Raw genomic sequence first — 13,173 nt, 5'->3', positions numbered from 1 at the left:
CTGAATAACCCGAGGTTGGCAGGGGCTGTGGTCCCAGGCTTGGGGGAAGGGAGGTCCTGAAACATCTAAAAACCCTGGAGATGGCGAGAAGAGTAAAAAAAGATTCTGACATTTTCTGAAGGCAAACTATGCTCCAAGCACCGTTACTAGGCATCCTCATAATTCTGTGAATTCAGCTTTTTTCACCTTACTCCTCTTTGCAGATGAAAAACCTGAGGCTCACAGAGGTCAAAAAAACTTACTCAAGATCACACAGGTAGCTAGCAAATGAGGATATTCCAAAAACCCGTTCTCCTTCTACTGTCAGGGTAAAGAGAAATTAGTTTTTAGGGGGTGGAATAGGAAAGTTAGGTGAAGAAGCCTACAGACCCGAATCCCCACCGCTCTCTTGGCCCCTCTCCCCGCCCCTTCCTTCCTGTCCCACTAGTTTAACTTCTCTCCCCAGTGGCTATACCTCAGAAACCTGTGTAGCCAGAGATGGGGACCGAGCCCGCAGAGCAGGTGGGAGTGGGGCCTGGGGGGGAGGGGAAGGATTACAGAGAGGGAGGGTAAGGTGAAGGGATGGGATTCCACACCTGGCAACAGGCCTCTCCCATGCTATGACTCATTCATGATGCCTGGAGCCATTTGGGACCAGGGGCCCTCCTGATAAATGGGCTAGGGTTGGGGGACAGGACTGGGGCCGAAGGGAAGGGCAAGCTGAATGTAGAGGTCCAAGGTCCCAACCGAAAGCCTCAGCCCCAACTCTTGAGACCTGCTTCACTTAAGTTGTTCACTGAACCTGTACTGGAGGTAGAGGTGGGGTGGTGAGGGGAAAAGGGAAAGGAGACAGCATGGAGTCTGGCCACCAGGTCTGAGGCAAAGCTTACATGTATGTGGGCGTTCGTCCAGGAGAGGGCGCTGCAAGTGGAATTGGAGCTTGAAGATTTATTAAGACAACCGCCTATGAAGAGCACAGATGCTTCATATCCAGTATCTTCTTATTTCAAACAACCCTGCCTGTGAGCTGGTCAGGATTTCTAATCTTGACATTACATATTAGGCAACTGAGATCCGGAAAAAGCAAGTGGCTTGTTCAAAGTCACCCAGGAAGCTGGATGCAGTCAGACAGGGTGCAAGGGAAGGCCCGTTGAGGATGTGCTGAGGAGAATTCGGAGTCGAATTTGTGTCTTCTCCCCATGTACTGTTGTACCTGGTCATACTGCAGCTTGGAAAGCATGTGTGGGAGGGCACAGGGAGGGAAAATGTCTCATAAGGTCTCTCCTCTCATTTTGACCCCCCCAGTTCTCCTGGGGTCCCTACTCCTACTCCGGTGACGAAGAGGAGGCATACTCGGCTGAACCGTTGCCAGAGCTCTGCTACAAGGCGGATGTCCAGGCCTTCAGTCGGGCCTTCCAACCCAGTGTCTCCCTGACGGTGGCCACGCTGGGTCTGGCGGGCAATGGTTTGGTCCTGGCCACCCACCTGGCGGCCCGACGCGCTGCCCGCTCGCCCACCTCCACCCATCTATTCCAGCTGGCCCTGGCTGACCTTCTGCTAGCCCTGACCCTTCCCTTTGCTGCCGTCGGGGCTCTGCAGGGCTGGAGGCTGGGAAGTGTCACGTGCCGTGCCATCTCAGGCCTCTACTCGGCATCCTTCCACGCCGGCTTCCTCTTCTTGGCCTGTATCAGCGCAGACCGCTACATGGCCATTACGCAGGCCCTCCCAGCTGGACCCAGGCCCTCGAAGCCCGGCCGAGCACACTTGGTCTCAGTAATCGTGTGGCTGCTGTCGCTGCTCCTGGCGCTGCCTGCTCTCCTTTTCAGCCAGGATGGGCAGCGGGAAGGCCAGCGGCGCTGCCGTCTTATCTTCCCCGAAGGCTTCACGCAGACGGTGAAGGGGGCGAGCGCGGTGGCGCAGGTAGTCCTGGGCTTCGCGCTGCCACTGGGCGTCATGGCGGCCTGCTATGCGCTCCTGGCCCGCACGCTGCTGGCCGCCAGGGGGCCGGAGCGCCGGCGCGCGCTGCGCGTCGTGGTGGCCTTAGTGGCGGCCTTCGTGGTGCTGCAGCTACCCTACAGTCTGGCCCTGCTATTGGATACGGCCGACCTACTGGCTGCCCGCGAGCGGAGCTGTCCTGCCAGCAAGCGCAAGGATCTGGCACTGCTGGTGACCGGAGGCTTGGCCCTTGCCCGTTGCGGCCTCAACCCGGTGCTCTACGCTTTTCTGGGCTTGCGCTTCCGCCAGGACCTACGGAGGCTGCTCCGGGGTGGGGGCTGCAGCCCAGGACCTCACCCCCGCGGCCGCTACCCGCGCCGGCCCCGCCTTTCTTCCTGCCCGGCTCCCACTGAGACCCACAGTGTCTCCTCCTGGGGCAACAAGGGCTGCGAATCTAGAGGAGGGGGCGGGCTGAGGAAATGAATCAGGAAGGGTAGTGGGAAAGGGGAGTAGATGGGGGGGACACTGAAAAAGAGATAGGGACCTAAAGGAATTGCTTCTGTACTTGGCCACATTAAACTGATAACATGGAAATGAGACGCAACCCAACAACTGTTACTATTTTTGAGTCACCGACTTGGAAGTGATTTGTAGCAGGGCAGAGCTATGCGCCCCCACCCCCCACGCCATACCTCCACCTCCACAGCGCTGGGCTCTGAGTGGAAAGCGCTGAGAGCCTGGGTGGGAGTGGGGGGCTGCTGAGCCAGCTAAAGCTCCAGGCACTGACACCCCCTTCACCTTCACCTGGTCTCTGCCAACAAAAGTGAGGTGGGAAAGCTGCCAGGCGAGGAGGGGCGAGGGTTTCTCTTGAAACAGCGTAAGGAAGAGCTTTCTAACAACCAGAGTGCTATCCAATAATGGCTGCCTTAGCAAGTACCGAGTTCCCGGCCTCTGGAATGTTCAGGCTGAGGCTGTCGGGGACTGTGTGTGCCGGTGCATAGTGTTGGGGTAGGGACGGGGACAGGGGATTCCAGTTTTGGGTGGGCTCTTGGATTAGATTACCAGTTTATAGTCTCTTCTAAGGGTTTGTGGCAGAAAGAAAAAGAAAGTAAAAAGTTGAGTCGGAGTTTTTCACCTTGGAGAAAAACCAAGGAGAGAATTCCAATTTGCAAATTTCCAGAGTCGTTATCATGGGAGTGATGGGGGTGGAGGTGACTGCAGTTCTCCGTCTTCCCTGAAAACGGGATCAGAGGAAATGCACTGAGCCTGCAGAGAGAGGTTAGACGTCGGAAAGAACTTCCCTGAAGGCAAGGACCTGGGATCCAGACAGGGAAGAGAGTACATGGTTGTGGTTTCTCCACCCCTAGAAAACCTCAGTGCAGGCCACTCTCATCTGGGGCCAGGGCAAGGCCGGGGTGGCCTCTAGAGACGGTCGCATTGATTCCTGGTCTTTGTTTTACACAATCACGACAGGATGGCGTTCACGTGCGACAACTCTCGCAGTTTAACATCCGGTCAGCAAAGCTGCCCCGACCATTCCAGCCAGCAGTCTGGGGACCCGGGGCAAGAAGGGCGGGGTGTGGCGGGGAGGTCTCAAGGGAGGCGCTGGCCTGATGTCCCCACCCTGTCCCGTCCCGCCCAGCCCGGGCTAGCCTTCCTTCCCAGAGCCTCCGGCGGCTGAGACCGAATCACGGCCTCCAGAGACCGGTATCTTGGGAAAGCTCGGAGATGGCGCAGATCCTAAAAGGGTCCCATACGCCAGCCACTGGGGGCCAACCTGGAACCCTCCACCGGAGACCGCGGGAATCGCCGCTGAGTCAGCAACGCACGCGCGCGCCCGCGGTCGCCCCGACCCCCGCCCGGTCCGCGGACCCGCCCCGTCCGCTTAGCGCCTTGGTTAACCCCTTCCTACACAGAACCGCAGGATATTCATCCTGAGATACCTCCATTGTATCCGAAGACCACAGAATTCCCTAGAATCCCAAGTCATTCTCCTCACTGGAGCTCAGTGAACTGTGCGCTCTAAATTAGATTTTACTTCCGGCCTAGGTCTGTACTTCACTTCAAAAAAGAGATGACTCAGGTGGAAGAACTGGACTCCTTCATCCAGGGGCGGAGGGCCACCTCTAGAACTGTGCCTTGGGCAAGTAGCTAAGGCTCTTTCCTTTCTCAGGGACCCCGAGATGAGACAGGGGATCAAAGGACAGCAGTTGGGGCCTTCCTCGATGCCCTATGCCCTTGATTCTCCAAAGCTTCTCAGGAGGGCCAAGAGTTAAAACCAGAGCTGGAAGGAGGGCTTCCGTGACGTCACTAGCACTCCGTGTCCGACCTCAGAGACGGGGCGTGGCTAATATCGCACCGCCCTCTCCCTCCTTATTCCTCTGCCCCTCCCCGCTGTCACCAAGCCAGAGGCACATGATGCAACCCGCCGCGGTTTCAGTAGTTTGATTGGTGGCCGCGCCCGGCGCCAGGCACAGAGATTGGGCAGAGGAGGCTGTGACGAAAATTGGACCCTGCCCTGTAAAGAAGGGAGGAGAGAAAGAAGAGGGAAGGGGGAGCCAGAAGGGGAGGGGACTTGGGAGGCGGGGTCCCGGCGCTGTGCTCGCGCTCCTAGCGCGCCAGTCCCGGGCTGCAGGGAGCGCAGCGCGCGCGGCCCGGGCCCCGGCCACCGGACGCTCTACCGGACACGACCCTCCCTGGAGCTTGGACAGCTGCCCACCTTGGACACTGCACCGGACACTTCCCCCCACAGGGCTGGACACTACAACGGACAGTACTTCCCAGCTCCGGACATTGCTCCCTCCTCCCCCTTGGGCCCTGGACGCTCTTCCCCCTCCCCCTCCGGGGGCCCAGACATTGAGCCCCCCGCAGGCCGTAGCTAGGGACCCCTTGCACCCCAGCGCCAGACACTGCCTTCTCCCTGTCCCCTTCTCCCTTCCCCCCCTCCCGCCTCTTCTTTCCCCCGCTTGTGTCGGAGCCCAGCCAGTTTCTCCGACCCCCTGCTGCTCGGCCCCGGCTGTCCGCGCCCCTATCCCCCGGCTGCTCGCCCGGATGCCTCTCCCCGGGGGATTGTGGTGGCTCCTCTGCTGCCGTCGAGGCTTTACTCTTCTTCATCGGGACTACGGGGACGGCGAGCTTAGCGGGGACGGGGACGAGGACGAGGACGAGGAGACCTTTGAGCTACGGACCCCGAGTCCAGCGGGCGGCGGGAGGGTAAGTCCCGGGGGGTTTGGAGCCTTGTTTCAATCCCTCACTACCACCAGCCATCACGCCTGCTCCCACTCCAGACTCCAACCAAATGCCGCGCTCTTGGCGGACTGGGGACGTAGGAGAGAGGTTTTTGCCTGGGGGCCAGAAGCCCCCGGCAGCTCAAGGAGCAGCCCTATTCGGATGTGCCTGTGGGCCTCGCGCCGCACGCTGGGCGCTGTCCACCTGCTGGGGGCCCTGAGGCAGGGGAAGCGTCACGCGTGGCCCGACCTGGCCCTGCCTCTCCCTTCCCCGCCGGGCCCGCGTCCCATCCCATCTCCTTCCGCCTCCGCCAGCGCCGAGGAATGTGGCGAGGCCGGCTGGGCGGCTCGGACGCCTGGGTCCGCTCCGCTCCCAGGTCGTGAGCGCTGAGCGCTGGGGCCAGATGCGGGAGCTCCCGCCGCGGGGACCTGGGCGAGGGGGAAACGTCATCCTCAGATTGGGGTCTGTGGCTGGGAACTCACGGAGAGGGAGCTGGGGGCAACAACTCTTCGAGGACTCCTCGTCATTACCCTGCCACTCAGGACAGAACTCTTGGCCCTCCCTGGTGAGGCTCCTGGGGAATCCCTGAGGGAATGGTGAGGGACACTTGGCTCCCCGGTTTTGTCCAATTTCCCTGTGGGGAAACTGAGGCTTCATTGGTATGGAAGACTTCCATGCTCTGACGTCCCCTCTCCGATTCCCCAGCACACCAGCAACCAGACTCCCGTATGCTGTGGCCTGGGTCAGGCTCCCATCCCCCGCTCAGGGGTCCCCAACAGGCCCAGTGGCTCGGTGCCCGGGTGGGGCGGGCTGCGCGCCGGGGCCGGCGCCAGCACCTGGCGGAGGCGGAGGGCGGATAAATATAGAGGGAGGGAAGCAGGGGACTGCGATTAGAAGAGTTGGTCTGAGAGTGGTCAGCACCTGCCCCCACCCCTCCGTGGTGTGACCGATAGCCTTTTTTTCAGACCCGCCAGAAAATAGGTGGATTTTCGCCCCATGAAGGCAAAGGACCCAGGCGTCCCCAAGCTTCCAGGCTGGGCAGGGTCAGCTCTGTGAATCAGGCCACTGCCTCCCTCATGCTCCACCTCCACCCCCCTCCCTGGAGCTTAGGGACAGGTGTCCCTGGCCCCCTCCCTCACCCCCCTCCTAGCTTTAGCAGTCTGGGCTCACTGGGACAATGGCTCAGTTCCCGCCTGACCTGGCTCCTGGACAGGTTTGCGGCCTCTCTCAGACCCCAGTCTACAGTTGAAGTTCTAGGGCATGGTGGGAGGTGGGGCAAAAAATCCTACCGCACCTCCCAATGGAGAACGTGTGCCATCCTTCAGCCAGGCCTGCCCTTCCTGAGCCCCAACATAAGAGCAGGGTATCTGCATATATTGAGTCTCAGGGGTGCCTGTGGGAGGGCATAAGAAGCTCTTGGAGAAAGCCCTACACGGGCTCTCTTCTCTTCATTCCCTTCTGTGCCCGCCTCCTGCGTGCCTGCCAGCCAACGAAGGGAAAATGAGAAGGAGGGGGTTACTTCCAATCTCCCAGAGCAAGAAGGGACTTCGTCCACCTCTCCCTTTTCAAAGATGGGGAAGCTAAGGCCCAAAGACTGGAGGGGACTTGACAAGGTTCCACAGCGAGTTAGTGCTAGAGCTGGTATTAGAGTCCAGGTCTCCTGACTCCCTACCCAGTGCTCTTTCCACTCTACCAACGCCTGATTGCATCTTCAAGAGAAACGCAGACAAGGCAGGAGCCTTGACTTCTTAGCGCGGACTGTTCTGTAGAGACTGGTGGGAGGGGCAAGCCCAGCGGCTTCAGCTCCCTTCGTCGTAGTCACGACCTCACTCCTTGATTCCTCAATCCCAGGAGCAGCGCTGTTCTGGGGGCAGAAACCACGGGCATCCCGCGAGGAGGGCTTTGATCCTGAGCTTGTTTCCCCAGGGTCCCCTGGACGTGACGCTGACTCAGCCTGTGAGAAGCGGACCTATCTCTGACAGGTGAGCTCCGCCTCTGCATCTCATGGTCTGGAGACCCCAGCCCGTTCCCCGGACCCCCCACCCTCGCTGACTTCCCTCTCGCAATTGTGCAATAAGGGAGAGTCCTTACGCCGGACGCTGTGGTTTGGCCGGGGTCCCGGCGGGGGTGGGGGGGGCGGTCCGGCTGGGGGCGCGGGGAGGAAGGGGGGCTCCCGGCTATTTCTGGTGCGAGGTCAGACCCGCCCAGCGGTTCCCACAGCCTGGGGGAGGGGTGTCCAACTTCGGAGCAGGCACCCCTCGAGGTCTGGGGAACCCCTATTGAGGAGCCCCCTGGAGGTGGGGGTGCAGGACTGGCAGCCTCGCCCAACCCTCCCCCATCTCTTTGGCCCAGGCTGCAGAGCTGGGAGGAGACGCGGAGCCTCATCCCGGAGAAGGGGCCGCTGGAGGACGACACGGACGTCGTGGTGAAAGGTGAAGACTCACCTCAGGCACTCTGGAGGGCCCCCTATCCCAAACCTTCAGAGAATAATGTCTTCTCCTTCCGATCCCCTCCCCCCAGGTTGGCTGTATCGAGAGCCCCGCGGAGGAGGGGCGCGGCCCTGGTTGCCCCCGCGCCGGGCCTGGTTTGTGCTCACCCGGGACTCCCTGGACCAGTTCAGCAGCAGCGGGAAAGGGGCGCGGCACCTCGGGAGCCTTGTGCTCACCAGCCTCTGCTCTGTGATCGGCCCGGAGCGCAGGCCCAAGGAGACAGGTGGGACCTCGTGGGGACTCTCCTACCTCTCTGGGCAGCGGCCTCAGACGGCCCTGATTGCCCTACGCTGCCTCTCTTTCCCCCAGGTCTGTGGTCAGTGACAGTGTCTGGCCGGAAGCACAGCATCCGGCTCTGCTCTCCGCGTCAGGCTGAGGCAGAACGCTGGGGGGTGGCCCTGCGCGAAGTGATCGCCTCCAAGGCACCTCTGGAGACCCCCACCCAGTTGCTGCTCAGGGACATTCAGGTGCCAGAGAGGGGACTCCATCCAGAAAGAGGAGGGTGGTGGACCCAGCAGCTTTCTGGATTTATGGGAGCCCCCTTCTCCATCACTGTAACCCTTTCCCTGGCCTCTAGGAGAGTTGTGGGGACCCAGAAGCTGTGGCACTCATTTACCATCGGAACCCCATTCTGAGGCACACCAGTGGGGCCTTGTATGCCCCACTCCTGCCCCTGCCCTATGGAGTCAGCGCCCCAGGTGAGTGGTGCGGTGTCCCAAGTCCCTTGGATGTGGGGGTCTGAATCTGACAGGAACCTAGGAGTGCTCAGGGGACCTAGCCAGACCCTCAATTTCAAAGGATGAAGGTGAAACCGGAAGCTGACCAGACATACCCAGAGTGGCAGGGTGGGAAACCAGCAGAGAAAAAGACCGCTTTTGACCACCTTTTCTATGAGTATTGTTCTGACTACTGGTGTTCCTTCATGAGTTTCTACACTGTCTTCTATCCTTGCATTATACTCTTATTACCATGCCATACTACCTTTATAAGTGGTGGAAAAGCCACCACTTTGGGAGAATATGTTGGCCTTAGCTATATTTCTCCCCCAAAGGGATTAGTGACTGGCACATGTCCTAAAGCTAGAGGATTAAGGGGAGCTGGGAGAAGAACCCTGGTTTTCTGACTCCCAGTTCAGCCTGTTTTCTGGCCCATGGTGATGGCTCTCTGTACCCAATTACAGAACCTGGGTTTGAACCTATGTCCTTTATTATATCCCTCTACCTTAGTAACTCAAAGTGAAGCTTTAGCAGATCCTGACGGGGAGATTTCTGGGAGGCAGGGGTTGAGAGTTTGGCTCTGTGGGAACCATTGCTTTCCCTTCACTCTTCCTGTCGTTCGTACCCTCCCCTCCTTGCCATCCTCTGTCCCCTTATACTCCCCCTGACCTTCCCTGGTTCATGCTTTCCTCCCAGGGCCCAGCTCTGTGTCCCCTTTCCAAACCGTCCCTCCGCCCCCACCCTCCCGCAGGTCCGGGCTACGCACCCTTGCGGGAGGAGGCGGTGAGGCTGTTCCTGGCGCTGCAGGCCCTGGAGGGGGCGCGGCGCCCAGGGCCCCTGATGCAGGGTGTACTCCAGACCTGCCGGGACCTGCCCGCGCTCCGCGACGAACTCTTCCTGCAGCTGGCTAAGCAGACCTCGGGCCCCGCGGGCCCCCCCGGGCTCCCGGCTACCGAAGACCCCGCGGCCCTACGGTACTGGCAGCTCCTTACCTGCATGAGCTGCACCTTCCGGCCTGGGAGAGATGTACGGGGGCACCTCCTGGGACATCTGGAGAGGTGAGAGAGGTAGAGTGGGGTAAAGCAAAGACAAGAAAGCTACAGGGCTGGGAGAAAATGGCAGGTCTTTCCAAAGGGTTTGGCAGATGGAGAACTTAGACCCGGAGAAGGGGAGAGACTTGCCCAAGGTCAAGGCCGCTGCTAATATGTACAATGTCTTTGTGGGAATTACAAGATCATACCTCACTTTCAGGCGAAGGAATTACAAAAAGGCGTCCCTTTTGGGCAGAGGAATTATCAAAAGGCTGCTTTCCCTTGGGGCTGATGCAGTCCAGAGCCAGGGCTTTTAGGTTGGAAAGCAGAATGCTGCTGGATTTTGGATTTCACCCCGAAGGAGGATCAGGAGCCTTTGGAAGTGGGAAGGGGCAGTTAGGAGACAGCTGCCGGGTTGGTGGTGGTAGTGTCTCAGCTCCATACAGAGAGCCAGGGGTAGATTTAGAAGAGCTGCCTCAAGGAACTTAAGAGTTGAAGGGGAGGGAATCGACGAGATGAAATAAACTATAAAATAAGAAGACTAGGGGGAGGGGGAGAAGGAAAGCCCTGATCTTCGGTGGGTTCTCCCCAACCAAGGACTGAGCAGGCGCTCCCGGACTCAGAACTGGCAGAATACGCACGCTTCATTCGCAAAGCCCTGGGCCGGACGCGCGGCCGAGAGCTGGTGCCCTCGCTGGCGGAGATTTATGCTCTGAGCCGTCGGCAAGAGCTGTTGTGCACCGTGCACTGTCCAGGGGCTGGTGCCTGCCCTGTGGCCATAGACTCCCATACGACGGCGGCAGAGGTAAGGCCAGAGAAAGACCCCTGAAGCCCCAATCCTTCCTCCCAGCTTCCCATGCCTGGCTCTCCTGGTGCGCGGGCCCCAGGTTCGCCCCAGTCTGAGGTTCATCATTTGGGTGAGGGGGACTGAGAGACATGAAAGACCTCTTTATTTGGATCAACCCCTCAGAAGTCCTGGCAAGACCACTGTGAGGTCTGACTTTCCCCTCACTCTCTCTCCCCTCTCCTCCAGGTTGCTCGAGAGCTGGTGGGGCGACTGGGCTTGGCCCGGAGCCGCCACGCATTCGCGCTCTACGAGCAGCGAGGGACCCAGGAGCGAGCCCTGGCTGGGGGGACTCTCGTGGCCGACGTGCTCACCAGGTTTGAGAAGTAAATGTCCAGCCCCAACCTTGCTCTCCGTCAGCCCATCTGCCTCTCAACTTCAGTCAATCACGAAGCAAACGTTTATGAGCGCTTGCCACTTGCCCTGCACAGTGACGTTTGCTGGTTCCCAGAAGGACCTCGGCCCGCCAGCGGTTTGCTGTGGGGCTTGAAGGCTCACCTCCGCAATCCAGTGCTCCCTGCCCCAGCCCCCAATATCTAGCCCCGCCCCTAGCGGCCTGCACCTTCGGGGGGGCCCTGCTTCTGAGTTGAGTAGCGCCCTCTTCTCTGCTGCAGTTTGGCAGCGGAAGAAGCCGGACCCGAGGACTCGTCCGACTCCAGGTGGAGACTGTGTCTGCGTCTTCACGGACCTCTGCACCCTGAGGGGCTGTCCCCAGACGGTCACGAACTGCCTTTCCTCTTTGAGCAGGTGAGGATCTCCGGCGTCCACGTCCCTCAAAAGACCCCTCAACCTGAACTCCCTTGCTGGGACATCGCATTTCGTCGTTATGGCAACCCCGTGGGAGGCTTTACTAGAATCCAGACCTCAGATTCCTCGCCCCGAGGTGTTTTCGCGACTGTGTGCTGCTGCCTCGCTGACACCCAGTGCCTCCCCCTTAGGCTCACGCTCTGCTGCTGCGCGGCCGACCGCCCCCGCCCGACGACGCGCTGCGCGCCCTGGCCGCGCTGCGCCTGCAGAGCTTGCATTTGGACTTCTCCCCGCGGGTGCCCCTGCCTCGCCTGGACCACTTGCTGCCGCCCCGTGCCCCGCCTCATGAAGACCCTACTCGCTCGATTCCCAGGCCTCCCCCCTCTGCCGCCCTGCTGGCCGGGGCAATCTGGAGCCCCGGCCTGGCTAAGAGGAGAGCGGAGCGGGCCCGGCGCGGCGGGGCGGGCCGCACAGCGGGAAGCTTGGCCCGAGAGGGAGGAGGTGGCACAGGCACGGCGGCTGCTGTGCTGGGAGGCTGGAAGCGGCTACGGGGCATGGGCCGAGCTGAGGCCATGGCTGCCTACCTGGCTCTGGCGGCGCAGTGTCCAGGGTTCGGCGCTGCTCGGTATGACGTTCTGGAGCTGAGCACGGTGAGGGGGAGAAGGGAGAAGGGGACTCTGGTGGCCCAAGCCCCACACCTGCCCCAGAGCCAGAGGCCCCCACTGTGGGTCACTTTACTCCCTGTACCCAGCACAGCTGCCCATCTTACACTCCAGGAGTCACTGGCTGACTCTTGGGACCTTAGGTCTCTGGAGCCTTAGCCCCCTCCACACATGCTTTGTGCATCGTAGTGGGGATAGGGAAACTTCCTGATCACAGCCATCTCTTCCCACCAAAATAATGCAGCAGGGTCCCCTTTTTGCACACTGACTCTGCCTCTCTGTCCTTAGGAGCCTGGTGGGGGCACTCCACAGAAGCTATGCCTGGGCCTGGGAGCCAAGGCCATGTCCCTCTCCCGACCGGGAGAGACAGAGCCCATCCACAGTGTCAGCTATGGCCATGTGGCCGCCTGCCAGCTAATGGGCCCCCACACCCTGGCCTTGAGGGTGGGAGAGAGCCAACTCCTCCTGCAGAGTCCCCAGGTGAGTGGGAAGAGGGTTGTGGAAGAAGGAAGGAAGGGGAAGGATGTCAAGAAACTTTTATTAAACACTGAGCATGGGCCAGGTACAGCTCTTGGCACTGGAGATTTGGCAGTAATTAATGACAAGTTCAAGGAGCAGGGGAGTTAGACTCTAAACAAGAAATCAAAGACTATTTAAGATTGTGATAAATGCTACAAAGGAAAGGGTAATGTGATAGGAGATGACTGGAAGGGGCTATAACATTAGGTAGGATGGTCAGGAAAGGATACTCAAAGAAAGAAGGTGACATATAAACTAGCCATAAGAAGATCTGGGGGAACAGCATTCCAGGTAGAGGGAACTGCAAATACAAAGACCCCGAAATGAGAAAAAAACTCAGCGTATTAGAGGAGCAGAAAGAAGCAAGTGTGACTGGCACATAGTGAATGAGGGAGAGTGATGATGAGGAAGGAAAGGTTGCAGGGGGCAGCTCATGTAATGCCTTGGTAAGGAGCCTGGGTGGAGGATGAGACAGAAGAACCCAGTGGCCCCTGTTGCACTCTGACCTCTGCCCTCTCTTAGGTGGAAGAGATCATGCAGCTGGTGAATGCCTACTTGGCCAACCCCTCCCCTGAGAGGCCCTGCAGCAGCCCTTCTCCGTGCCAAGACCTGCCAGACACCTCCTCTCCCAGCCAGCACCCGGGCCTGGAGGAGCCCCAGGGACAGTCTGGCTGTTTGGGGCAGCTGCAGGAATGAGCCTGCCAAGAGGTCGTGACCTCCCTCCTGTCTCCAGCCTGGACCTGGACTGCTCTGATATTTGAGGGAACCATGGACCCTTTTGGCCCTGCAGGGACAGGGCACATCCCACACCCAAGGGCTGCGATGGGTGCAGACAATTTTCTAGTTTGTTTCTTAATTTATTTGTAGAAGAGAAGCAAAAAAAAAAAAAAAATCCTTATTTACACAAACCCTTCCTGTGGGAGTGTTGTCAGTGGGACAAGTTGGAACCCCATAGCTCAGAGCTCCACCCCTGAGGACGCCCACACTCTGGGCTTTTACCAGCACTGAGGGGAATCTGTACAC

The 13,173-nt window shown here is 59.6% G+C and overlaps 2 protein-coding genes across 9 annotated transcripts; both read left to right on the top strand.

Moving 5' to 3' along the window:
* Nucleotides 1–477: 477 nt before the first annotated feature.
* CCR10 (C-C motif chemokine receptor 10) lies at nucleotides 478–2,758 on the top strand (the record flags this gene model as incomplete). Its single annotated transcript, XM_081028270.1, has 2 exons — nucleotides 478–501; nucleotides 1,285–2,758. 2 exons carry the CDS (start codon nucleotides 478–480, stop codon nucleotides 2,395–2,397), a joined length of 1,137 nt encoding a protein of 378 aa, XP_080884396.1. The 3' UTR covers nucleotides 2,398–2,758.
* A 1,746-nt stretch (nucleotides 2,759–4,504) lies between these two features.
* PLEKHH3 (pleckstrin homology, MyTH4 and FERM domain containing H3) lies at nucleotides 4,505–13,056 on the top strand. Of its 8 annotated transcripts, none has more exons than XR_013992022.1 (13): nucleotides 4,505–5,127; nucleotides 7,069–7,124; nucleotides 7,495–7,574; nucleotides 7,663–7,854; nucleotides 7,941–8,098; nucleotides 8,209–8,329; nucleotides 9,099–9,405; nucleotides 9,976–10,183; nucleotides 10,412–10,548; nucleotides 10,837–10,969; nucleotides 11,161–11,594; nucleotides 11,920–12,111; nucleotides 12,673–13,055. XR_013992022.1 is itself a non-coding variant. In XM_081029358.1 (13 exons), exons 1-13 carry the CDS (start codon nucleotides 4,966–4,968, stop codon nucleotides 12,844–12,846), a joined length of 2,379 nt encoding a protein of 792 aa, XP_080885484.1. In that variant the 5' UTR covers nucleotides 4,510–4,965; the 3' UTR covers nucleotides 12,847–13,056. The 8 variants fall into 8 exon arrangements, 4 of the variants coding, with proteins under 4 accessions (XP_080885484.1, XP_080885485.1, XP_080885482.1 ...); XM_081029358.1 differs by having other exon boundaries at nucleotides 4,510–5,127; nucleotides 11,161–11,619; nucleotides 12,673–13,056; XM_081029359.1 differs by having other exon boundaries at nucleotides 4,533–5,127; nucleotides 10,412–10,539; nucleotides 11,161–11,619.
* Nucleotides 13,057–13,173: the final 117 nt, after the last annotated feature.

Source organism: Rhinolophus hipposideros (genome assembly GCF_964194185.1).
Source record: "Rhinolophus hipposideros genome assembly, chromosome: 20".
Lineage (NCBI taxonomy): Eukaryota > Metazoa > Chordata > Mammalia > Chiroptera > Rhinolophidae > Rhinolophus > Rhinolophus hipposideros.
Note: the sequence above shows the minus strand (reverse complement) of the source record. Positions and strands in the feature narration are given on the sequence as shown.